This window comes from Cyprinodon tularosa, unplaced genomic scaffold (genome assembly GCF_016077235.1).
Source record: "Cyprinodon tularosa strain WSP-4 unplaced genomic scaffold, ASM1607723v1 ctg37, whole genome shotgun sequence".
In the NCBI taxonomy this organism is placed as follows: domain Eukaryota; kingdom Metazoa; phylum Chordata; class Actinopteri; order Cyprinodontiformes; family Cyprinodontidae; genus Cyprinodon; species Cyprinodon tularosa.
The window spans coordinates 2,812,546-2,837,294 of NW_024039085.1; the positions used below are offsets into that span (position 1 = coordinate 2,812,546).

General features: G+C 35.3%; 1 protein-coding gene across 2 annotated transcripts in view; it reads right to left on the bottom strand.

Moving 5' to 3' along the window:
- The window catches only part of dst (dystonin), a 130,676-nt gene that overhangs the window by 84,257 nt on the left and 21,670 nt on the right, over positions 1-24,749 (bottom strand). Inside the window, exons 5-9 of one of the 2 annotated variants that reach the window (XM_038296257.1) lie at positions 18,085-18,146; positions 11,745-11,834; positions 7,051-7,158; positions 5,946-6,023; positions 3,466-3,558 (exon numbers count right to left, since the gene is read on the bottom strand). In XM_038296257.1, the coding sequence (XP_038152185.1) occupies positions 3,466-3,558; positions 5,946-6,023; positions 7,051-7,158; positions 11,745-11,834; positions 18,085-18,146 (431 nt within the window). The remainder of the gene's footprint in view (positions 1-3,465; positions 3,559-5,945; positions 6,024-7,050; positions 7,159-11,744; positions 11,835-18,084; positions 18,147-24,749) is intronic. The other variant, XM_038296256.1, reaches the window with a different exon arrangement.

The following is a 24,749-nucleotide window of genomic DNA, read 5'->3' on the forward strand; positions in this document are numbered from 1 at the left end:
TTTTTTACAAGACGGTAAATAACAACACAACAGCTGCTTCTACATTTTTTGCGGGTAATGGCAACATGCTGTGAAACAAAAGTGACACCATATGCTTTTGTGCAAAACCTTCTGGGCTGATAAACCAGAGAGAATATCACCAGAGCAGGAAACCGGTTGGAAACAAAATATCATAATTCAACAAGGATGATTAGGGAGCTGAAGGACATCACACTATGACAAAAAAAGTTATTTACTTTGTTTAAAGATCAATTCCAACAATAGGGTGGGGCCTTGATCCACCAGAAATTACATTTCACACAGTTTGAAAGGATGCTAATAGTCTGATAAGGAAAAAAACTGTGTGTGTCAAACAGTTAGAGCTGCTCAAATAGTGTGTTACATGTGAAATCAGCATACAGGCTTTTCTATAAAAAAAAACTATATGCCCTGTTAGATATAACATTGTATTTTTTCAGAGGTCAAAGTCCCTGAACTTCAAGTTCTTTTAAAATAAACATCATTATTCTTTAGATGTGGCTTAAAAATGAAACAGAAATAATTAACTTATGTGTTGTCAGCTTATCTCTCTGCACATTTCACTATAATGTAGGTTGATAATATGTAGCAGGACTTGTTATTCGAGTTTGATCATTCTCCTTGACTAACAAAGTTTAAGTAGCAGCCACATGAAGGAGTGAATCACAAACGTATGCTTATGCTAGCTATGAGATCACAAAATAGATATACTAGTGACAGAAACCGTGACACAATCAAGACATTACAAACAAAACAGTCACACAAGTGCCAAAAACTCCTGACAGATAAGTGTGATAGGATAACAATGCCATGACAACAGCGGTACTCTACAATTTCCACTTAATATGCATCATCTCAGCATACATATTTGGATGCTGTTAAGGCATACGGGCCTTAAACTTGCTCAGACATGAATAAAAAGATCATATTTTAGAAGCAAAAACAGTGGAGTCGGTATTAAGCAAAAAGTATAAAAATAGAAAATAAGGACTTGTGTAAGAATTCCTGCCTGCAGCGCTAAGACAAGCATGAACACAATGTCCCCCCCACAAAATTATCATCCTCAGGTGAAACAGTTAATCAGTTTCTTCAGGTGCATTTTGTCAAAATAACTATTTAATATAAAAATTCCTAGTGTTGATACATGTCACTTATTTTTGTGAGCTTTGTTTTCTTTTAAGGACAAAGGAGTGCACTTTGAATGAGGTTGAATATTTGTGCTCATCAGATGCCCTGATGCCCTGGCGGAGCAAGAGATAACAAGCCACATGCTGCTCCACCGAGTGCTCTGGGGCTTGCGTGAGACTGACAGGGGCAGGTGTTGGCAACATCCTGGACGCTACCTGTCAGCATGTCTGAGTCCAAGCGAAGCTCTACTGTATCTGCTGCTTTTACTCTGACAATTCAGACGCAACAAATCAGTCAAATGTGCACTCATTCAAAACCAGCAGAAACACTGGCTCAAAGTATAAAAGTAATACAGATTTAAAGTAATTTTTTTCTTGATTTACAATAATAAAAGTATAGTAATCACATTAGTGAGAGGGAATTAGGAAAGAATAACATTTTTGGATATGTGTTGAATACCTCCGTGGGCATCTGGATGTTCATATGACATGATTTATGGAACCATGTTACAATGATTAAGGACTCCCTGAGGGAACATTTTTTAGAAAATGATGAGGATATATATACATAGTTTAGAATATGTACAGAATGTTGAACTCCTCCAAAGATAAAACAAAAACTCACATAATAATTGCAAAATAATGTGTAGAAAACAGTATATATTCTTTTGATACTGATTTGGTAGCTAATATAAAATATAAGATCACAAAAAATCTGTTTTTGTGGATTTAGAGGGAGATAGTCACATACTACAACTATAAAAAAAGGAAAATTCAACATCAAAACCCATCAAGCATTCACCATGTTAATGTTTACTTAGCTCTTATTAAGGCTGGAAAGGATTGCTGCACAAAGCCCAATCAGCCAGTATAAATATTGTTTTACTAATGCCATCTGCAAGCACCTTATATTACCAAATTAGAAACTTGAACAGTAGCAAATAGTTTAACGCTACATTTCAAACAATATAGACTTTCCCATCACTATAACTAAGAGTTTAAGGTTGGATTGCAATTACTAGCGAGGTCATGTATTCACATATTCACCAACATGGTAGTAAAATCTGGATGCAATGATACTTTATTCCGAACCTTACTCTTGTCTCACTCCTCTTGGTAACCAATTTTTGCTTTTACTTTTTTTTACACTTGATCTTGGACTTTTCCTCTTTCTTTTTGAATTCTGCTAGGCATTCCTTATGAACTACACTTCTTACATGGACACGTCTAAGGGTTTATTCCTTGTGCACATGCACTTATATAACACTTCAGGTCACTCAGACTTAGGTATGGGTATAAAAAGCAATAGAAGATGTAAAACACAGGAATAAAATAAGCCAAAAAGGAGTGATTATTTAATTAAGATCTTTATATGCAATCAGAGGGAGCTACTAGCATAGTAATTCGTAACGTCATAGTATGTGACCACCTAAAATTATTCGGCTGTAAAAATGTTTGTATCATTAAATTCTTTAAAATAAAAGTTAAATTGTTCATATAAAACGTATGAACCAATGATCAAAGGGCACATCTAGAGTCTTGCTAAAGTATTTATACCCATTTACTTGTTTTACATATTAGTTAACATATTATTATTTATGATTTCTTAAATCTTTTTGTTCTAAAAAGGTTTTGTACCCAGAGCCCTTTTCTCTGAAATCCTCAAATTACTGTCAGGAGATCTCTATGGCAGTACTGCATCGGAGGAGCGGACAGGATGAGAGTGGTCAAAATAAAAATACCTTTGAAATAAATTACCTTTTACTGCCACAAACAATGAAAGGGACAACCTAAAACATTTAGAGGAAGGTGAGCAAGCAGGATTAAATGAAAAATTAACTTTTTCACCCTACATGACAACTTACACAACATATTCCTCCAATCGCTCCACCCCATAGTCAAACAAGGCAGTGGGAGGAGCTAATGCTATGGGAATGTTTTTCTTTAGCAAAGAAAAAGGAGTCAGAGTTGATAGGAAGATGGATGGAGCTACATACACAGCACACCTAAAGAAAGAAACTTGTTAGAAGTTTTAAGATGCTTGATACTGGGGTAGAGATTTACCTTTCAGCAGTGCAAAGATCCTAACATAAAGCCTAGAGCTCAAAGTTAAGGGGTTTAGCTCTTAACATATTTATTTCTCAGAATGATCTGTCAGTACTGATACATAAATCCAAATCCTTGCAAATTGATGTTCATAGATGCTTTCAATCCAATCTAACTGAGGTTGGGCTGTTTCTAAAATATGAACAAATAGAAATTTAAGTCTATAGATGAAAACAACTGGTAAATATGTGTCTCGTAGATGCATCTCACTTACCTGAAAGTGCAAAATGATGGTCCAGATCAATCCCAGGGTCAGTTTTGGATTGCCATCCGTGATGTCGTCATTCCTGATATTTACAAGTTTGACCTAGGGATAGAAAATATACAGTTATTATCACACATACATTGAAATGCCATTTGCAAAATTAGCATTCTGACTCTGCGGCTGATGCTGTACATTTATAACAGACACCTTATCTTTAGCTGTAAAAATAACCCACAGAATAATCAACACTCCATGTTCATATAAGCTAGTCATGTTTAATAAACACCACAAGGTGGCACCCTACTCTAGACATCATAAGCAGGAAGATTTCAGTTGAACTCTGTGCATGAATGACTTTACCTTAGGAAATGATCTAAACTTGTTAGGACATTACCACATACCAGAATCAGAAAATGATGAGCATTTATAGGTGTCTTTCAAATAAAATGTGAAGGAGAGATCAAAGTCTGAACACAGTCTGGTTTATGAAGAGCCTTCATTAGTTCCTGACAGCCCTTTTAACAGTGGCGAGGTGGATTCAAAGGAGCTTTGATAGTTAGATGATTTTACATCTAGCAACACTGGCATGAATGTATTTTGTCACTGATTCCGTTTAGCAACAGAAACAATACTACTACTCATTTGTATAATGCATGAATCCTTTGTGTCTGGTTGTATTCACATCTGGCTACAGCTCAATGAAGCTGTGTTCTTCTGAACAGCCTGCATATAGCTGAGGGGGAGGGGATGCAACCCAGAGCTCTAAAATCTTTCTAAAATGAATTGTATTTTTCAGAAATTATATGGTACCATTACCATCTCAAGTACTTAATATATATTTAAGGTAAAGTAAAAAAAAAATGTACAAATAACTGTTTGTATTTCATATCAAAGTGTTTATTCATGACGAAATAGCTGAGAATATCTTGTAAATCAATCAATCAACAAAATATAGATTTGCACATGAGCTGTTAATTTTATTTACGGAAATTAGTCTAAAGTTATTACACAGTTGAGCTAAACATTTATCATATATCTAATAAATTTAGGTTTAAAGTCATCTTTTACCAAAATGTTTCTTATCACTTGAAATAAAATTATTATGATTGCTGTAACACAGCCAGCTATGATGGAGAGCAAGCAGGCGTTCCAACCTCGAAAACTTGGAGCTCATCTGTCATGGTTTAGGTTCTGTTTAAGTTTTATTTTTGAGTTTTTCGTTAGTTCTATTTTCTTTTTGTATCATTCTAGTTGTTTTGGTTTTACTTGAGGTCTTATGTATTTCTGTTTACCCTCTGTTGCCCCCTTGTGTTATTCTCCTTCCCGTAGCTCCCTTCTAGAATCTTCTGTCTTTTAGCAGTTTTAATAATTTGTCATAGACAAATCATTAATACTGCCTATAGGAAAATTAGAAAAAACTGCCAATTTATATCACAAAACGGTCTGACCACTGTAATTTCAACAATGGTTTATTTATGTTACAAATTAAATGAACTTTTTTTATAAAATGTTCACAAAAAGATATATAATTTTATAGAATTGACACATTCTTTGATTTATATCGTTTAGAGATCTCTGTCTCATTTCCGAGCAGAAAAAAACATTTTGGTTGAACGTAAATAATTAAAATGCATTAAACTATGCATATATTGATCAAACCAACCACAGTACTCTGGTGTGGATGCAAAGAAATTAACACCAGGATTTTCATTATTAGTGAAGTATCTCAAGATGAAGCCATGAAATGCAAAACATAAAAAAATATGGAGGCTTTAGTCAGGGTGCCAGAGCAAAAAGACTTTTGCAGGTGCTGGTTATTTTAGATATTACCCATTTAGTACTTTTACCAATCTGGTCATTTAATCACAAACTTAAGAAAAAATGTATCACTGATCATCCATTCAGACCTGGCTTTGGGGCATTTTGCCAAGTTAGCAAATTGACCTTTAGTGGTTCAACTTCTGCCTGTCTTGGGATGCTCTAGTAGTGGGAATGTTTGCAGCCTTTTGAGAATCTAAAATTTTTTGAGGAAAGACTGATGTCTACAGTCATAAATAAACTTTTCTAATCATGCTAGTGGCTACTTTGCAAAAGACACGTTAAAATATCACCCTTAGCAATAGAAATGTCTAAAACTTATCATTACCGCTGCTCCTCTTTCAAACATATGTTATGGAAAACCCCTTGCTCCAAATATAAGCAATTATTAACTATTCAATAGAGGAGAGCTAAAAATAAGAAAAAAATAGAAAAGAAAAGATTAACATTGAAAAGAAAGTGGCCAAAAAGTATTTTGCCAGGTTAAAGTTTTTTAAAAACTAATAATCAGAAACTGACCATAAATCCGTACCTCTCTAATTTTGTTTTAGATTTCTTGAGTACAAACTACATCATGTTCCAGCACTGACCAAAAGGTATTTTTTCCCCTCAAATTCTTTTATTTCAAAATAAGATAACAGTCTGAAGAATAAGTATGACCAGATCCTTACCTGTCGCCTCTTTAAATAATCCAAAGCTATTTGTACATTTTGAAGCTTGTGGAAACGCATCCTTCCCCTCTCCCGGGGCTGTGAAGACAAACAAGGAACAATAACCATATGCTTCATCAGATACTTAATTTCAGTAAATGATTAGTAAAGAACAAATGACACAGAACATGCATCTTACCCCAGATCTGATGAAGTAGAAAAGAACACACAACTAACAGACATAGAATCCACAAGAGTTGCCATTTAAAATCCATTCAAACTGTGTGCAGACTATGAACTAATTGTGGTGAACCACCCTTGTGCTCAATAATTCCTATCAACTCAAGCTGTACAGGTTAGTTGAAAACAAAACAAAAAAAAAAATCTAAACCTCGAAGACAAGTAAGCAGAACAGAAAAAAATTAGGAAATTCATGTCTATTCAGTATTCAGTGCCACCAAAGATTATACAGTGCTGTATTATATGATTACCAGTGGCAAATACTCATGAATGGTTACAGGCCACAGCATGATGAGGTAATGGAATGGAAAATGCATTCAAGCCACGATGCAGCAGCAGAAGTAGAAGTGAAAGGCTTGAACTGCATCCAGCCTCCCTGTTCCTCTCTGCAGCAAAGCAATGGCACCAACAAACCAAGCTCTTTTATTATGTGAAGGCCATTCAGGAGACCTCGGAAGAAAAATATTTCCTATTCATAACTTCAAGTCAAAGACAAAATGTCTGAATCGCCATGGAGATTCAGACAGAGCTAACTATATGATGTCATAATGCCTAGAACTAGTGAAGTGGCGATGAAGGGGAGACTTTTTTAATGTTATTTTAAGCATGGGTGGCTGATCACCCATTTTTGTTTTTGTCAAAAAGTTATACACTTTATTGAGGAAAATTATTTTATTTCAAGTATAAAATATATACAAAATCCTATTATGTATTCATCAAAAAAGTCCCAAAGCAAAAATGAAAATGAGTAAAATACATCTCAGTATCAACTAGAGAAAAAAGTAACAACTCCTATGAGAATAAAAATCATCCTATGCTTCTATTTAAAGGGAACAACATGAGCTAAATTAGTGGGGTATTTTAAGGGGGGGCAGAACACACGTACCCCCTTATCATCATCATCATCATCCACCGTGTCTCCATGCTGCTCAACCGCACATGCTTCTCTCCCACTCACCAACCGCAACGTCTTCAGAAAATCACGCTCCCTTCGCTTTATCATCGAAAAGGCAACACATGAGGAAGAAAAGGAAGACATGGACACACACACACACAGCAACGAAACCATAAGGAAGTTGGACAATGGACAGACACAGTCATATAATGGAGAAGATGAGGAAAAGTGAGATGTAAACAGAAAAGACAAACAGGTACTTAAAGGATTAAAGTAACATTTGTGGAAGGGGGAATTAAAGTATTTGGAGGGTTAACTCTCATTCTTTGAATCAAAAAGTGACTAAATGGATGTGTAGTACACTGATGTAGGCCTTAAGAGTTGTTAGACATATTCAAATAAAATAAATCAGCTGAATGATTCATCCTAGAAATAATCACAACTGTTGCGCTTTACTTCAATTAGATAACCTAGATATGACTTCCACCATAAATTGGTTAGTATATTATCAAAATATAAAACAGTCAATGAATATTTACATAATTAAAAAAGGTATCAAGTCACATTTTAATCTTTTTTGTGTATAAAATGACACAGAAGAATAATTGTCTCCATCATTTCTATTCCACATACAAATGCATCTCTTGTACATATATCAACAAGGATATACAATTACATATATAATAATAATAATACAACCAGTAAACTTTTATTAACTGTTTTACAGAAAACCTTGGATTTAAGAGAAAAAAACAAGTAATCTGGCATCCGTTTCCCGAAGCAGGTTTACTGAAAACCCTAAGTTTTCTAAACCTGAAATATGGGAAACTGAGTTTTCCATTTCACAGAGTTTACGCAACCTTGCCGTGGTAACATTCTCCCCACAGCTAACCTAGTCAGAAGCAGGTTTTGTTCAGTAAACTCAGAGTGTCTTCTGTCTCTGCTCTCCTTAGAGCCAATCACGCTGTTTTATTTTCTGATTTAGTCAGATTTTTGTTTTTAGTTTTGTTCATGAAATAAATCATTGACTAGGTCCGTTAGGCACATTTGGTTTTAAAAACAAACACTGTATGTCCATTTGATGAGGATCTAATCAAAGAATGAGCGGCACATTTTCACATAGAATTAAGTATTTATAGGGAGAAGATTCTACAACTCAGTTGACAGGATATGAGGTTTACTTGTGTTTGGTTTGTTTAATATGAGCAACATGCAGATTATTTTATTTCTATTTATTTATTTTTGCAGTACATGAAGAACCACAGAATTATTTTCAGGTTACACATAAATAGATTAATTAATTTCGTGGCTAGAAAAGGAGTTACCTTAGGGTTGGGATTAGGATTCACTTGGTGATAACAACCTACTGAGCCTACTGGTAGGTAGGAGGCACAATATGAAGCCATTTATGGGACTGATAACTGCTAATAATGACCTTTTATTAGGATGATGACATCCTAAGTGGCTGGAAATAGCCACTTAGTATTTACTGTGTAAAAGAAGACAAAATCAACATGAGGAGGAACCCAATGAGTTGATGTACAGGTCCTATCTATTAGAACAACGGTTTTATTCTTTATCTTCACTGCCAGATGATTTCTCCTAAATATACTTTGATCTACTGCAATTCAAGAAATAAACACATAATGCTATTGTGGTCACAACAGGCTATGGCCTGCCATTTTGATATATATTATATTTACCGAATATGTATTGCAGATATCTGAAGAAAAAAAACATTGTTCCTTGTAAATATGACCCTTTTAAACAAGATTACATTCTTCACATCTAGAATAAAGATTCTGGATGTCTAGAAATGAATTATAAATCTCCATATTCCTATTGTTACTGGTCAGCATTTGTATTATTTTGACAATGAAGAAATGTCTTTTAGATATTATAAATACATATTCAGTGAAGCTGATAAATGTCAAAGCGGCCACTTAAAATGTTTCAACTTTTCTAGGTATATAAAACTTCATTCTTACGTGTGTAGTTTTGTTTTGTTTTTCTACTTTCTGAAATTCAGTTTCTGCTGTAAAACTGTCATTCAGAAGACATATTATTACAGTTCAGTGTAGGAGTGTGATGTTGATCAGGAAGAATCTTATTTTTGTGATCTAAAAATTGAACGACACAGAGGAGAGTGCCTTTAATAAATGTAAAAATGGCCTACCAAAGAAGACTTCATATAAACTTACGAATTAACTAAAGCGACAATCTTCTCCTTTGCCACCTTCCTCTCCTTTGCAGCTGTAGTTTTGTTTCATTGTCTTTTAAACAAAAGCCAAACTTGCTTAGAACCTATCAGGTTAGAAGGTTCTGCTGAATTCCCCTCCTTTCCCTTAACAGATGGGACCATTCCTAATAATGTCTTGTCAGTTCAACTACTTTTGACTAATCTGTAAAAGCAAATTTTAGATTTTGTAAGCATTAATTAATTCTAGTTATAGTGTAGGATACTCTATTTAAAGGTACACTACACAAAGGCAAACATCCTACACAGATCTACCCTCATAGCATCATCCTCTCATGCTGCTGATAAGCCGATGAAGGCAAAGATAGTGCTTGTTCTTCCACAAGAAGAAACTAGAAGAGGCACATGATCCTCCCATTTACAAGCCCAGACACCAGAGGTTTAGGATTTTAAGGAAACATATACACACATGGACAGAACTGTTGGTACTCCTTGTTAAATGTATGAAAAACCCACAATTGTCACAAAATAACTTAAATTTGACAAAAGTAATACTAAAAGAAATTCTATTAAAAAAATTAACAAATGAAAGTCTTTAACTTTGCTTTTCATCCAGTGATTCTCCACATGCTTGTGTGGGTGGGGTCCAGGTACACCGGCTTCCTCACACAGACACAAACGTGACTTTTAGGATAATTGGCATCTCTAAATCGTCCTTAGGTGTGAGTGTGTGCGCATGGTTGTATGTCTTATTGTATTTGTTCATTTTCATAAAATTGATAGATTTTATGAAAATGAACAAGCTACATTGTGTGAGTGTGTGTGTGTGAATGGGTGAATGAATGTAGTGTAAAGCGCTTTGGTCAAGTCTCCTGACTTGAATAAAGGCGCTATATAAGTACATGCCATTTACCATTTACCATTTATTAAGTTATTTCTGTGACTATTATGGGTCTTTCTTTCACTGAACGAGGGGTACCAACATGCTGGTGAAGATTCTCAGTCATCCAGGTCATAGTTGTTCCAAAAAAGTTAAAAAAACAAACCACTGGACTTTGCTTCCAAGTTTGAAGAGGGGTACCAACAAATTGGTTAGGGCTGGCTGATCAATAAAATCCAGAAAATGGAATTTGGTGTTTATAAAGATTTTTTTTTTTTTTTATGGATTTTTTCCACCAATAAACTTATTGGGCTTTCATAAAGCAGCGGGACATGAGTTTATCACTTTCCATTCTTAGATGTGTACTTAGAACTGATAAACTAACTTAATGCTTAACACCACTAACAGCAAACATTTAGTTTGTTATATTTTCACTGCTTCCTGTGAAACATTTGTTTTACAAGACTTTTCACAGCTTGAATCGTGTTGCCCTTAAATTAAAGTGAACTCTCAATCATCACTGATTGAAATAAAAGCAAGATTTTAAAAGTAATGCATCTCATTAGCCATTTTTTATTATGAAATTCAAGGGAGCCTTCAGTGTGGTATAGATCTGATACCTGCAGTACCTTGACGCTAATATGAGAAAGATTATTAAACAAGTTAAAGAAGATGATGTTTTCCCTTTGTGTGTAATAAGGTCACCTAAACTTTCTGTGCTTCACAAACTAATATGGTTTAAAGAGATCCTTGAGATCAAAGGGTGGTCTTCAATTGAAGGGAGGAGACTTAGTGACCTCACAAATCATCGTCTAACTAAACATTTGATGAAAGATTATCAAATTTCAGCTTCAGATTTTTTATCATCTTTTTAAAATATATATATATATATATTATTTACAAAGTGCAGTAAGGTGTTGGAATGCTGATCTGCAGCATATTCTTAAAGTTTAATAGTTACATCACATTCCTGTTCAAACTCTCCAAACTGAGCTTTAGGTAAATTCATGTTCAATTAAAGTCCAAAATACTTGATCCCAGATGGAAATTGAATCCTAACCCTCAAAAGAAAATAAACAAATAAATACTAAAATTTTTATCAATTTAGATTTAGAACTTGTTCTGTGTACTGAATTCAGTAGTTTAAGATGCTGCATAGAAATTTATTTATTTATTTTCTTTTTTTTATCTAGTTTTAGTGAATAGGCAGAAAAGCTGATTATAGGGAATACAATCACAGGATTCCCCTCTCTTACTTAGGCCAAGTTAAAGTTACATAAGTACAAAAAGAGAAGTGTCAGGATATCCAAACTGACTGATGGTCTGCTATGCATGACAACACACAGGTTTCTCTGTATGTCCTGTTTTTCAGAATCAGAATCAGGTTTATTGCCATTGTTAGTGAAGGAGTTCACAAACTAGGAATTTTTTATGGTATAATCGTGCAACATTGATTTATCTGACTGATCTATCTGAAAGTTTACCAACTTGAGCATCAACATGAAGCTTCACACGAGCAAAAACATAATCACATCTTTTTCCATGTAAATCTGAACCCTCATCTTTTTTATGTAACACCAAACACAACAACAAAAAACACAAACTCACCAACGTGTCTCCAGACAAGACCTCCAACAGTGTGATCAGGTTATGTCCATCTCTCAAGTCTTCATACAGGTCATTGATATGCTTTCGTACCTGCAGAAATGGGAGAGGAAATCAAATGTCTGCAAGCTTCAAATATTAATAGTTTTACACAGACAATGCCTAATTAAGTGTATTTGTGTACAGGTGCTGGTCATAAAATTAGAATATCATGAAAAAGTGGATTGATTTCAGTAATTCCATTTAAAAAGTGAAACTTGTATATTATATTCATACATTACATACAAACTCATATATTTCAGATGTTTATTTTGTTTAATTTTGATGATTACAAATGACAACAAATGAAAATCTCAAATTCATCATATCAGAAAATTAGAATATTGTGAAAAGGTTCAAAATTGATGGCCCCTGGTGCCACACTCTAATCAGCTAATTAACTCAAACCACCTGCAAAAGCCTTTAAATGGTCTTTCAGTCTAGTTCTATAGGCTACACAATCATGGGGAAGACTGCTGACTTGACAGTTGTCCAAAAGACGACCATCGACACCTTGCACAAGGAGGGCAAGACACAAAAGGTCATCGCTAAAGAGGCTGGCTGTTCACAGAGCTCAGTGTCCAAGCACATTAATAGAGAGGCGAAGGGAAGGAAAAGATGTGGTCGAAAAAAGTGTACAAGCAAGAGAGATAACCGCACCCTGGAGAGGATTGTGAAACAAAACCCATTCAAAAATGTGGGGGAGATTCACAAAGAGTGGACTGCAGCTGGAGTGAGTGCTTCAAGAACCACCACACACAGACGTATGAAAGACATGGGTTTCTGCTGTCGCATTCCTTGTGTCAAGCCACTCTTGAACCACAGACAGCGTCACAAGCGTCTTGCCTGGGCTAAAGAGAAACAGGACTGGACTGCTGGTGAGTGGTCCAAAGTCATGTTCTCTGATGAAAGTAAATTTTGCATTTCCTTTGGAAATCAAGGTCCCAGAGTCTGGAGGAAAAGAAGAGAGGCACTTCATCCACGTTGCTTGAAGTCCAGTGTAAAGTTTCCACAGTCAGTGATGGTTTGGGGTGCCATGTCATCTGCTGGTGTTGGTCCATTGTGTTTTCTGAGGTCCAGGGTCAACGCAGCCACATACCAGGAAGTTTTAGAGCACTTCATGCTTCCTGCAGCTGACCAACTTTTTGGAGATGCAGATTTCATTTTCCAACAGGACTTGGCACCTGCACACAGTGCCAAAGCTACCAGTACCTGGTTGAAGGACCATGGTATCCCTGTTCTTAATTGGCCAGCAAACTCTCCTGACCTTAACCCCATAGAAAATCTATGGGGTATTGTGAAGAAGAAGATGCAATACACCAGACCCAACAATTCAGAAGAGCTAAAAGCCACTATTAGAGCAACCTGGGCTATCATAACACCTGAGCAGTGCCACAGACTGATCGACTCCATGCCACGCCGCATTGCTGCAGTAATACAGGCCAAAGGAGGCCCAACTAAATACTGAGTGCTGTACATGCTCATACTTTTCATGTTCATACTTTTCAGTTGGCCAACATTTCTATAAATCCTTTGTTTTTATTGGTCTTCAGTAATATTCTAATTTTCTGATATGATGAATTTGAGATTTTCATTTGTTGTCATTTGTAATCATCAAAATTAAACAAAATAAACATCTGAAATATATGAGTTTGTATGTAATGTATGAATATAATATACAAGTTTCACTTTTTAAATGGAATTACTGAAATCAAACTACTTTTTCATGATATTCTAATTTTATGACCAGCACCTGTATATTTTATTTAAGTTATTCACAAGCAGTATGGGATTTAGTCAACTTTTAAAAAAATCAAATTATCTGCTGTTTAATAATTTATTATGATCCTACTTTTCTATTTCATCCTTCCAAAGAAGTGTACAACTGCACGATTTCTAGAATACATTAATTAATTGTATTTCATTTACCTACAATTTAGTGTCTCATTATCTTGTTTCACTTTTTTCTACAAAGACAAAGATTATATGGGCTTTCTTTTTTAAGAGTCATGCATGCCGATTCTAAAGGCCAACATTGGTTCTGGGTTATTCAAAAGACTTCCCAAGTGATCAAGATGCTAAAGCTCAAAAATAGTGACGGAGATCCTGTGAACTAAATAAAAAAGGGGCTGGAAAATGTATTGGAATATTCAGTAACTTGATTACAATTGTATGCTATTATGATGTGATGTCCATTGCTCTTGTATTGTTTCAAGACAAAGACTGAGCTCCCACATGGCTGAGATTTTCGTTAGGTCAGAACTGGTTACATACTACAGGGTGATATTTGGACGGATTGACTGACTGAGATATTTGAATTGAATCATTAAAACAGTGTTCAAAAGAGTGCTTATGACCCAGTTCTATTCCAGCCTAAAGCTGGTTGATGTGTGTTTGGTAACATTGTCCTATTTCAACACAAAGTTGTATTAAACCAATAATAAAGCCTGTCATGAACATGAAGATCCTAAGAAACTGGTGTCCACGTCAACAAGGATGGGAATTTAATGTCAACATCCACTAATTACCTGAGCAAGAAAGAAGCACCTGCTCCAAAAACAACATATTTACAATTAATTGAAATTTAGCTGCCCTCTAAGACAAGAGAAAAATCCCTAAGAGAAATGTTTTATAGACATATGAGACAAAAATAACCTTTTATTTGACCCTTTATGACTAAAACACCATTTGATGAGCAGAATGACACCTCAGTACTTCAGCACTGATGCATCTATAAGCCTGCAGCCTATTTTCCTGAATTTACTTCAGGTTGCAAGTTCCCGTGCTGTTTGGCGGATGTAATGATAAATGCATCGATGTTGAACAGGTCCAGCCTCGCAAACAGTGAAAGCGTTATATTAAAGATGGATTTTATAGATACTTCAGAAGCAACCAGCATCCAGCTCAACTCAGACACCAATGGTAACTCCAGGTAAGGTGAAAATAGAAAAAAATGAAATAAAAAACAATAAAAAAGTTGTCAAGTATGAGCCCGAGCAACAAGAATGAGCAGAAGAGGACAGTAGCTCTGTGTTTTTTGTCACATTTGGTAGTATAATTAGAAAACGTAGTAATGCCTCTTTAAGCATAGGCTTTGGATAGAAAATATCATACTCTTTATATACAGTAAAATCGTAGTGAAGCCTGCTTTTCTGCTGGTGGCCCTGTTGCTTTGCACAGTATCAATGTTTTAATGAGAAACAAGTCTTAGCTCCAAAACATTTAAAATCCCTTGAAAGCAAGTACCGGATCATTTAAAGCAGAAACAACTGGGTGTTCTAACAGGACAGCTGCATCAAACAGTGAATGAAACTGATGTTAAAATCGACAAAGTAGACTAACACAGCTCTTCTGGAACATTGCCAAGTTCAATCTTATCAAAAATTTATGGATTGCACTTAAAAGCTTTATCTGAGGGTGGAAACCAATCACATGGGCTGTACCGGCTCTACTTAGAATTTTAAGAAGCCAGAAATTTGTTGCAGGCATTAAAAACAAAGTGGTTTTGCTGAAATTTGCTAAAGGAAATTTATTAAAATACTAATGGGGATAAATGTTTATATCTTAATCTTAAAGTATCATTTCAATCCTGTTTTAAATCAGGAGAAAATTCAAGGTTAAATCCATGTTTTGCATAACATTCATTGGGGGAAAAAAGCTCAGGTGGTCCTGGTATTTAAGTCCATGATGATATATAGAGAAGTGGTAAAGCAAAGTCTTCCAAGGTTATCAGTGTAACACTTCATCTAGCAACTTAAGTGAAGTGCTAAACAACAGCCAGAGACTCTGTCCTGGTCCAAAAAAAGTCCAGTAATGCCGTTGACCTCCTTTCACAGAGGACTTTCAGGACTTTAATGCCAAATAAAAACCATTATGTTTGCATTACCAGGATTGCAAGTGAAGTGTTTGTATGGAGGGCCAAAAGTGTCAGAACACACTTACAAAAAAAAGAAAATAGGAGTTATTGCATTACATTTGAAACAGCTTTGGTATGGACAAATATCAGTATCAATATATATCTAGTTTAATTCAGTAATAGTGATGTAACGTTTAAATGCAGTTTTGGTATTTCGATTTACGTTTCAGTCAATAATTACTGCATTTAAGTGACGATGTTTACCACAGACACAGAGCCTGTGGATGCAGCTGTAGTCTTTGCTCAGTGGTGGGCTAAGCTCCAGGATTAGTTTCAGCTAGAACGCCCTACTTGTCAACGCTCGCTGTGGCCAAAATCCAGCTTGAATCTGTTGTGTTTTATTGAAGATGCTAAGTGCAAAATTAACCAACCTTTTATTAACAAAGAGGACAACATAATTAATGACTAGAGCAGGGGGAACTCGGGCATGAGTAAGAGAAAAGGAGAGAAATCTTAACAGGATGATTTAAAAAAGAAAAACTTGTAAAGTAAAGCATCTATTGGAGTAATTCTTCCCAGTCTTTCTGATGTTTTTAAGTTGTTTATATTGATATTAGGTAATCTCAATTTATATAATAATATAAGATTTGGAGAGTGTGGTGGCAGCATGTGCAGCCCCACTATAAATGGTCTGGTAATTATTTTTATTTAAATGTAGCACTATATATTTGTTTACCATATTGTTTTTTATTCCTCTTTACTTATGATTTGGCACCAGTTAACTGTTTGGGTGCACATATTTGGTTGACTATTTTTGCCACATTTTGCTTGTATGGTTTACTTTAAACTACCACTTTTCTTTCAAGTTGCCGGTTCCTGGGAGGCTGCCATGTGGGTTTGGCTGGGCCAGTGAAGCAAGAGTCCCAGCTGCAAAGAATCTCAGTAGCACTGAGACTTAATTGGACTCTTCCACTTATTTTAGAAGAGGCGTGAAAGTTTGTTTTTCCGTTTTTTTCCATTAGGTTTTTGTTCTAAATAAAGTTGGAGGGATTAAATACTTAGATAATTTTCTTTAGGTTTGCTGATTTGGTATTGTATAGTTTAGTTTGTTGTTTTTGTTGTAGTCTTGTTTAGGTAAATTATGTAAATATTCTCTCTTGTGTTAAAATGGCCCAATCAGCCAGTATATATGTTCCCCTTGAGTGTCTGTTAGGTCAATTAATACTACAGCTGCTTGTGTTTTGGTTTTGTTGACCTCTTTTACTTTTGGGCTCAGATTTATGTTTAGAGTTCATCATTTTGTTGTAAGTAAATTTGTTTCTATTTTTTCCTCAAACTTCCCTGTGCCTCTCTGATTCTTTTGGCTCAGTCCCTTACAGAGATATTATCTATCTTATATTTAATTCAATTAAATGTTACAACTTTGGTCCCCAATGCTACTAAAACACAAAAAACTAAAGAAGGCCAGAAATCCATATTGCTGAATACTTCAGAGTTTCTATACCATATGTTATTTCAAGGAGGTAATTTAACTACTCTGTTGCTGTTTTCTCAAGCAAATAATTTTCCTAATAGTCATACTCAGTTGCACATTTCACCTGATTTGAGTATGCCATTGTTTTTGTATTTGTATGAATTTTTGTTGTAAATATATTCTTACTGCTAAAACACAAGACTTTCCCTTCAGTGACACCATATAGGTTTGTTAAGTCTGTTAGCATAAAGATTAGCTTTGTATCATTGTGCTACAGTAAATTAATGAGCAAGACAAAAATTTAACATTTTATCGTGATTTTGTAAGAATTATATTAAAATAAATGTAAAAATAATACACTAATACAAAAAAAACATTAGATACATAAATTGCAACCCATAGAATGTCTTCATTAACACGTCCAAACTTAAGTTTATCTGAAAACATATGTCTGCAATTAAAGAACAACCAAAGGATGAAGGGCATCACAGATTAATCTGATTTTAGAGATGATGGTGATTTACTTCATCCAATCGAAGAAAAACTTTTACACACATTTTTCATATCCTATCTACTGTATGTGCTTATATTCAAAGCTGTGACAGATCAGACAAGTCAATGCTCGTTTATCCTTTAAAGTGTTTCATTAAATTCCAAACGCTGTTAAAACTACACAGTAAGCATTTTTAATTCCAACTCAACAAAAGAAAACCTGCTGCTGCAGCAGAGCAGCTACACGTTTCCTCCTAAATAACTTTCAGCCAAATTTTAATAATGTCTCAGAAGGAATGTTAACATGTTGGAACATAATAAAAACAGAGGCTGTAAACGATTTATTAAGCATGTTAAATAAAAATGGATTTGGTTAATGTGGAAGCAAACAGACTGGCCCAACAATTTTAAAGCCCCTAATCATTTTAACAAACATCCATTTATCTATATCATGTAAACTACTGCCTTGTAGTATCTTTTACCTTTAGTAGATGCTGGTTTATCCATTTTGTAAAGGTCTTTTTCTGCACACGGTCTCTTTCATCTGCAAAAAGAAGAGACGGCACAGCGTTAATTGTTTTCTTTGCAAGTTGTCAGGGCACATCTCCGATTGCAAAATCCATGAAGACAGGAAATCTTTCAAGCAATGCATGTCATGTAAAAATGTATATATATGATAAGATAGCAGCATGCCCTCATGCTACATATTAATCTGCTTGGAGGACTTATGATTGACAACTTCATTTGTGCAAGTAAAATATTCTTTTTTCAGAAGAACTCTGTCAATTTTAGTTTGATAGGATGTTGAAAACAGTCCAAATGCACATAGGTAGGTAACCGCAATAACAATAATAAAAGCAAGAACAGCAAAAACACAGGTATCAGCTTGCTCACCCTTACACACCCAAAATAGTAAATCTCTGTATAAATAATTAAATAAATGGGGTGGAGACTTAGTAATATTCCATTAGTTCTAAGTAAACTTTGCTTACAAATAAAAAAAAAGTATAATGTATAATTAAAATGCACACATATCAGAATAGGGAAAAAAAGATATGAAAATGAAAGAAAAAATAAGGAAAAAGGCAAAAGCAAGTTTGTTAACTAAGAAGTTTATATAACATGGAGTGCAGCTCCTTAAAAATTAATTCATAATTTTCAAATGTCACTTTAAAAACAGATTGCTCAATCCATTCTATTGGAGCAATTTATGATAGACCAGCATATCACACTGTATAAATATGAAGCTGAGGGAAAACAATAGATCGTTTTTAAAAATAAACCCCTGAAAAGTTTGGTACATTATTTTTACTCAAACCCCCTGTGTCAACAATAATGTATAAATACTGTAAGTCTTCAGTGTTTTTCCTCAACAATTAGTGCCGTAAAATGTTTGTGCATTTTCCTTGCACATCTTTACTTAGTAAGATTTATTAGAGAGATCTTCAAACAGTACTTATAAACATTATCAAGTCTATTGGAGCCTTTTCTTTGAGCATTGACCTGTATTTATATATACCCTGTTAGATAATGTCTCCACCCCATGCATGAAGCTGTTGCAGAACTGGAGAGCTCCTTCAGAGATAGACTGCTGCACCCTAAATGCACCCGGGAGCGTTATCACAGATCCTTCCTCCCAGCAGCTGTAAAACTTTAGAACCATCATTGCTCCCAACAACCTCAATAAGTTGTTACATCCATGCTAATTTTGCACAGTTTCTGTTGTAGTCATTTAAATAACATGCTGCAGTCATTTTGCAACTCTATAATGCTGCTGCTAATTTCAAATATGCATTACTTTAAAAATGTCCGTAGCTGTATATTGGTTATTTATTCTCCAGGTGCACATATTTATATCGTTAAAACACTTAACAGTACAGTCTTTCAGTTGTTTATCTTTTTTTAAGTTTTTACTATTATGTTATTCTTATACACTTTTCTAAGGTCTACATTGGTGTAACAAGTTTTTCTATAATCTTTTTGCTGCTGTAAACACCAGAATTTTCCCATTGTGGAACAATAAAGGTATTTTCTATTCCATTCTATTCTATTTTGCTGAAAAACATTTTCCTTTAAACTTTAACCAGCCTTGTCCCTGCTGAAAAAACAAATCCCCAGAGCCATGTTTCACCTTGGGGACAGTCTGTTTATATTAGTTATTTTCAAGGAAACCTCTTCCACATGTTTGGTGTGTTCTCCATGTGGCTCAGTAACACTTGTGGACTATATACACTAAATAGTTGTCCTGTCTCCCACCTGAGCTGTGGATGTCTCAGTTCCATCAGACATCCAACTAAAAGCATAGCATTTTAGTCTTGTATTGGTACATCTACAGTTATGTCATGATTCACTTATTTTAGGATGATATCTGAACTGTACTCCAGGAGATGTCTGAAGCTAGTTTAAGATATTGTGTTATAAGCTGAGTCAGATTATCTGCAAAACCTTATCTCTAACTTATCTGGTGCATATTCCTGGGGAAGGTCAAGTAGTTTGTTTACTAATGCTCTCTAACAAGCTTATGAAACCTGTTAGTTTATCACAAAAACGCCGGAGTTCTACAGGATGGGAAAAGGAAGAACGTGATTTCCCAGAGTCAAAGATGAGATCACTCTCAGTTAAGACTGTCAAATCCACCACAATGTTTTATTCCCTGTTTGCATCACCATGCCAACCAGACCTACATCATCGTCTGCCACTGACAACATCACAGTAGAAGCTGATGCATTTAAACAAAAAAAAAAAAACAAAAAAAACTGGTGCATTAAAATCCAAGTGCCTATAATGGCTAAATACTGGCCAGTCGTCTGATCTGTGACTCACTGCACTGCTTCAACATTTGCATAAACTTTCCTCAATGTAATCTTTAGTGAACCCTTCAACAAAAGCTTAGCTTAATCATCTGTCAACCAGCTCATATTTATTGCACAACTACAACCACCATCAGTTTAGAATATATATTTTCAGATCTCTGAAAACCAACAGCACATAACCTCAGGCATTTATGAATCTCCAATTCAGATGACACACAGGTTTTCCAAAGAAATATCAAAGTTATTATTGCTAATGACCAAATACAGAAGGGCCTGATAAACATTTAAGGAAGCCGTGGTATAAATACTAACCCATGCAGCACATGAGAGTTACCAGATGTGCTCTGTGATCCCTCTCTGTTTCAAGCAGGTTCTTCATCTTGTGTTGCAGTGTCTGAGAGGCAGACGAGGGGACAGCGGTCCAGGTAGACGCAGAATTTTGTGTGGATGAAAGACTGAAGAAGCTGTTTTAGTCTCCTTGATCGTGGCGTTCTGTCTAACAGGCTCTGAGGGAGCTGTAACTCCCTCTCTCATCATGCATCCAGAGCGAGTCCTGTCAGGTTTTCCATGGCTACTTGCTATTTTGAGTTTCCATGTGGTTTGGTGTTTATCTAGCAGCAAGTCGTGAAGTCAGCGAATAAGGAAAGTGTTTTATACAAGCTAATCCATATCCAGGATTCTTTTACTCATTTTTTTTAACATGCACACAGAAGCTCTATTTAAAGGTGAATTATGATGGAAGACACCATTATTTTTCGATTGCATATTATACTAAATGCACTACTGTCAACTAACACATTTATTTTTAAGAAAGCAAAAGGTTTAAGATAGTTAGCTCTCTGCTGTGTAGTTGCCTGTGTTTATTGTAATCAGCAAAGTCATTTCAAAACATCTAGGCAATACAGATTAACATCCTGCATGATAAGACATGAAAACGGCCAAATTGGATGAGACACTGTCTTAACTCCTGTGCTCAAAATCAGTATTTCAGTGGTAAAATGATATAATCTTAAAACATCCACCGTTAGTTTCCCTGGAAAACGGCTTCTGAAAATAAGACAGACTTTGTCAATTTGAACATCTTTATATGTAAAGAAACCTTAAGGAAATACCAGAAACCTGTATGTTTAGCCTTAGAAATTATTGCAGATTTAATTCCACTTTTTGGGGGTTTTCAAGTGAAAAAGCTACTGTGATAACTTTTATATAATAAACTCTTCTAAAGCATCATAAGTGCCAGAAAATATGTCTTCGTGTTAATCAGGGGTACCTTAAGTGTTCTGGTAGCCCATCGTCTGCAGATTTTCTATTTAGTTCATCTAAAAATAGTGTTTTGAGTAAGACATGCTGGGAATTGGAAATTAAAGTGGTGTGACAGTTATTCTGAAGAAGAAAGATCAAGTGAAAGATGAAATTGTTGTGTGATACAATATTCTCACTGTAAACTGGATCAACTTACGGTAACACTTTCCTGCCATATTCCAAGTCTTTTCTGATTCAGTTTTGTCCTTTTTTTCAACATTAAAAAACTGCTTCTGAATCCAAAGAGAAAAACATTGAGACATCCCAGCATGCCAGTTGCACAAGAGGTAATCTACACTAGCTTTACTAATGGTGACTTCCAAGCAGATGGATCCACTGATGGACTGGGGGACACTGAGATCGCAGAACTATGAAGAAAGAACATAAATGGTTCTGAGGAAGGTAAAAGCCACATAAAGGGAAACCATAGAGACTGTCTTTTGACGTTCTAACCAGAATATTACAGCCTAGTCCACTTGAGTTCCAACCTTTTCTGTCTCTTAAAGGTATAGTGGAGGATGTGCTCTTTCCGGGTGGATCATCAAAATAAGTGGTCCTCCTCATTGTCAATCATTCTGGTGATTCTTCTTTTGGAAAGTATGAGCGATGCAAACAACAACTTTTAAACAGCATGTGCACAAGGAGAAATTGGCTCGTGCACACTCTTGCACACGATTAATAGGCATTCCCTATCGGGAGTGAGTATAAGGGTGTAACTGTGCTTTTTTTTAAGTGGAGAGTCATTTTCAGTCTTTTTAAGTTCATGAAAATCCCCCATTATACCTTTAAACACCTTTTTCCTCAAAATAATATAAAGTCAAAAACCTTTAGGTTATTAGTAATATTAACCTTTCAAGAAATTGGCTTCCTGTCAGATTTTAGCTGAGTCAATAAAAAGTTATGCTTAGGGGTAAAACTGTCTTATAGGTAGCAATGTTTATCCATCTTATATTTTTCAGCTGAGTTTAACATTGATAAGTCGAGATTACCAACCTTTTTTAACAGCATTTTAAAAGCTAAGGATTCATCTATAGATCAAATTAATTTTACTGATAAGTTATTAGACTTATTTGATTTGAATGACAAGTGAAATCAAGCGAGTTATGGACATTAAGTTTATCAAACTGATAACATACATGTAAAAATGATTAAGACTCATGGAAATATGATATACGGTATCTAAAGACGTAGGCAGACTTCCAGCTCTTTTACTCTGTCATTGCTGATATGTTAGTCCCTGTCATTCCCTTTTAAGCTTAATCACAGATGAGCAAAGCTGCTCAGACTGCAGAGGGACACCAATGCATCAGCTTATTACTGTGTTACATTCAAAACCTTCCAAAAAAGGAAATTATACAGACAGCATTCACAATCATTCCAGGAAACTGCCCAGCTGAGAGCAAAGGTCGGGGTCAGAAAAAGAAACCATCCCAGAGACAGACAGTAATGATTACCGTGTTTCACGTATTTGACAGTTCACTGATAACACATTAACAAACATACAGGTCAAACACGAGAACATCAGCTGGTTTGACATGGTATACCAGTTTTTGTTTTTTTTATCATTTCTTCCCTGAATATCTGTATTAATGCAGCATATTTATAGGTAGAATAACAAAGAGCCTGGGAGTTTACTCTGGCAAGAGTCCTTGTCTCGGTACCTGAGCCTGCAAGAAAAATATTTTCAAGGGAGATTAACATTGTGGTGCCCTCTGGAGGATCTTCTGAGAATAAGAGGGAAGCAGAATCCTTAATAATTCTTCTAATGAATAAAGGTCATTTAAAGTTTGGTCATAAAGTAGATAGAATGAGGCCCATATCACGTAAGCAACTACAAAGATATAAGAAATTATGTAATCAGTCACATATCTGCTATAACACACATTGAACAGCTTTGTCAAACACATTACAGTTAACCAAGTCATTTAACTGCTGACCTTTTGTTTCTCTCATCTGATTCAATCAGTTAAAGTAAATAAGTCTGCTTCAATAGAATGTTCAATCGAATGTTTTGCATATTTTTATAAATATTTTGCATTTCTGGCAAGAGTACCTTTCAATTCTGTTTGATCAGTAATCAAAATCTTAAAGAAATAAATACCAGCCTGGGTGTAAAGGTTTACCATAAAACACAATAAAACCAGTTATAAACTAAAAAAATTAAAGTATAACAAAAGTCTTCCTAAATAAATTTAGTATTTGGGTTCACAAACCCTATATTTGAAGGGACATTTTAAGATAAAAATGCAAAATTCACCCTGCTGGTGAGCAATTAACAATAAGCATTTTATAAGTGACCAATATTTCTTGGTATAATATATTACCAATTTATTTTTCTAGAATTGATTTGATACTGATGGAAATGTGCTATGTTCAGGATTTAGTTCAGCCCCATCCCACCTGAACCCAAAGAAAACTTCAAATATCAAACACAACATTATGACCAACTGCCTAAAGGTTTGTTGGTTTCTCCTTTAGAAACATTGAAACATGGACTCAGCAAGACTGTTGAACATGTACTGAGGTATCTTGCACCAGGATGTTACATCTGCCAAATTGTAGGGTGTGCCCTTAATGGGATCAGACTTGTTTGTACACAAATGGTATTGAAAATTTGAGAAATTAAGCTTAAGCAAAAATTCTATCTGGAATCATCCTGCAGGACCCCCTTATTAAGCTCCTGGCCCAGCTTCTCTCTCTCGCATGCAAACAAACTTTCACCCACCTCCACCCCATCTCCTCCCTCATTCTCTGGCTTATTCCACCACCAGTGTCCAGGCCCCGGGAAAAGACAACTCTAATGCTTTCTAGGTTACTCATCCAAGGAAATGTTGATTCACAGCATCAAAGTTTTCTGCTGAGGCTCGAGCGCCAAACAACTTCTGCTTCATCTACTTCTGTCTTGTTAAACCCCAGTCAGCCTTTGCAAATACACTTAGCATGGTTCTGCTGGAGGTTTCTTCCATTTAAAGGGAGTTGCTCAGTGGGAGGGATTACAGAGAGTCAATGAGTACTCCCAATCAGCCGGCTAT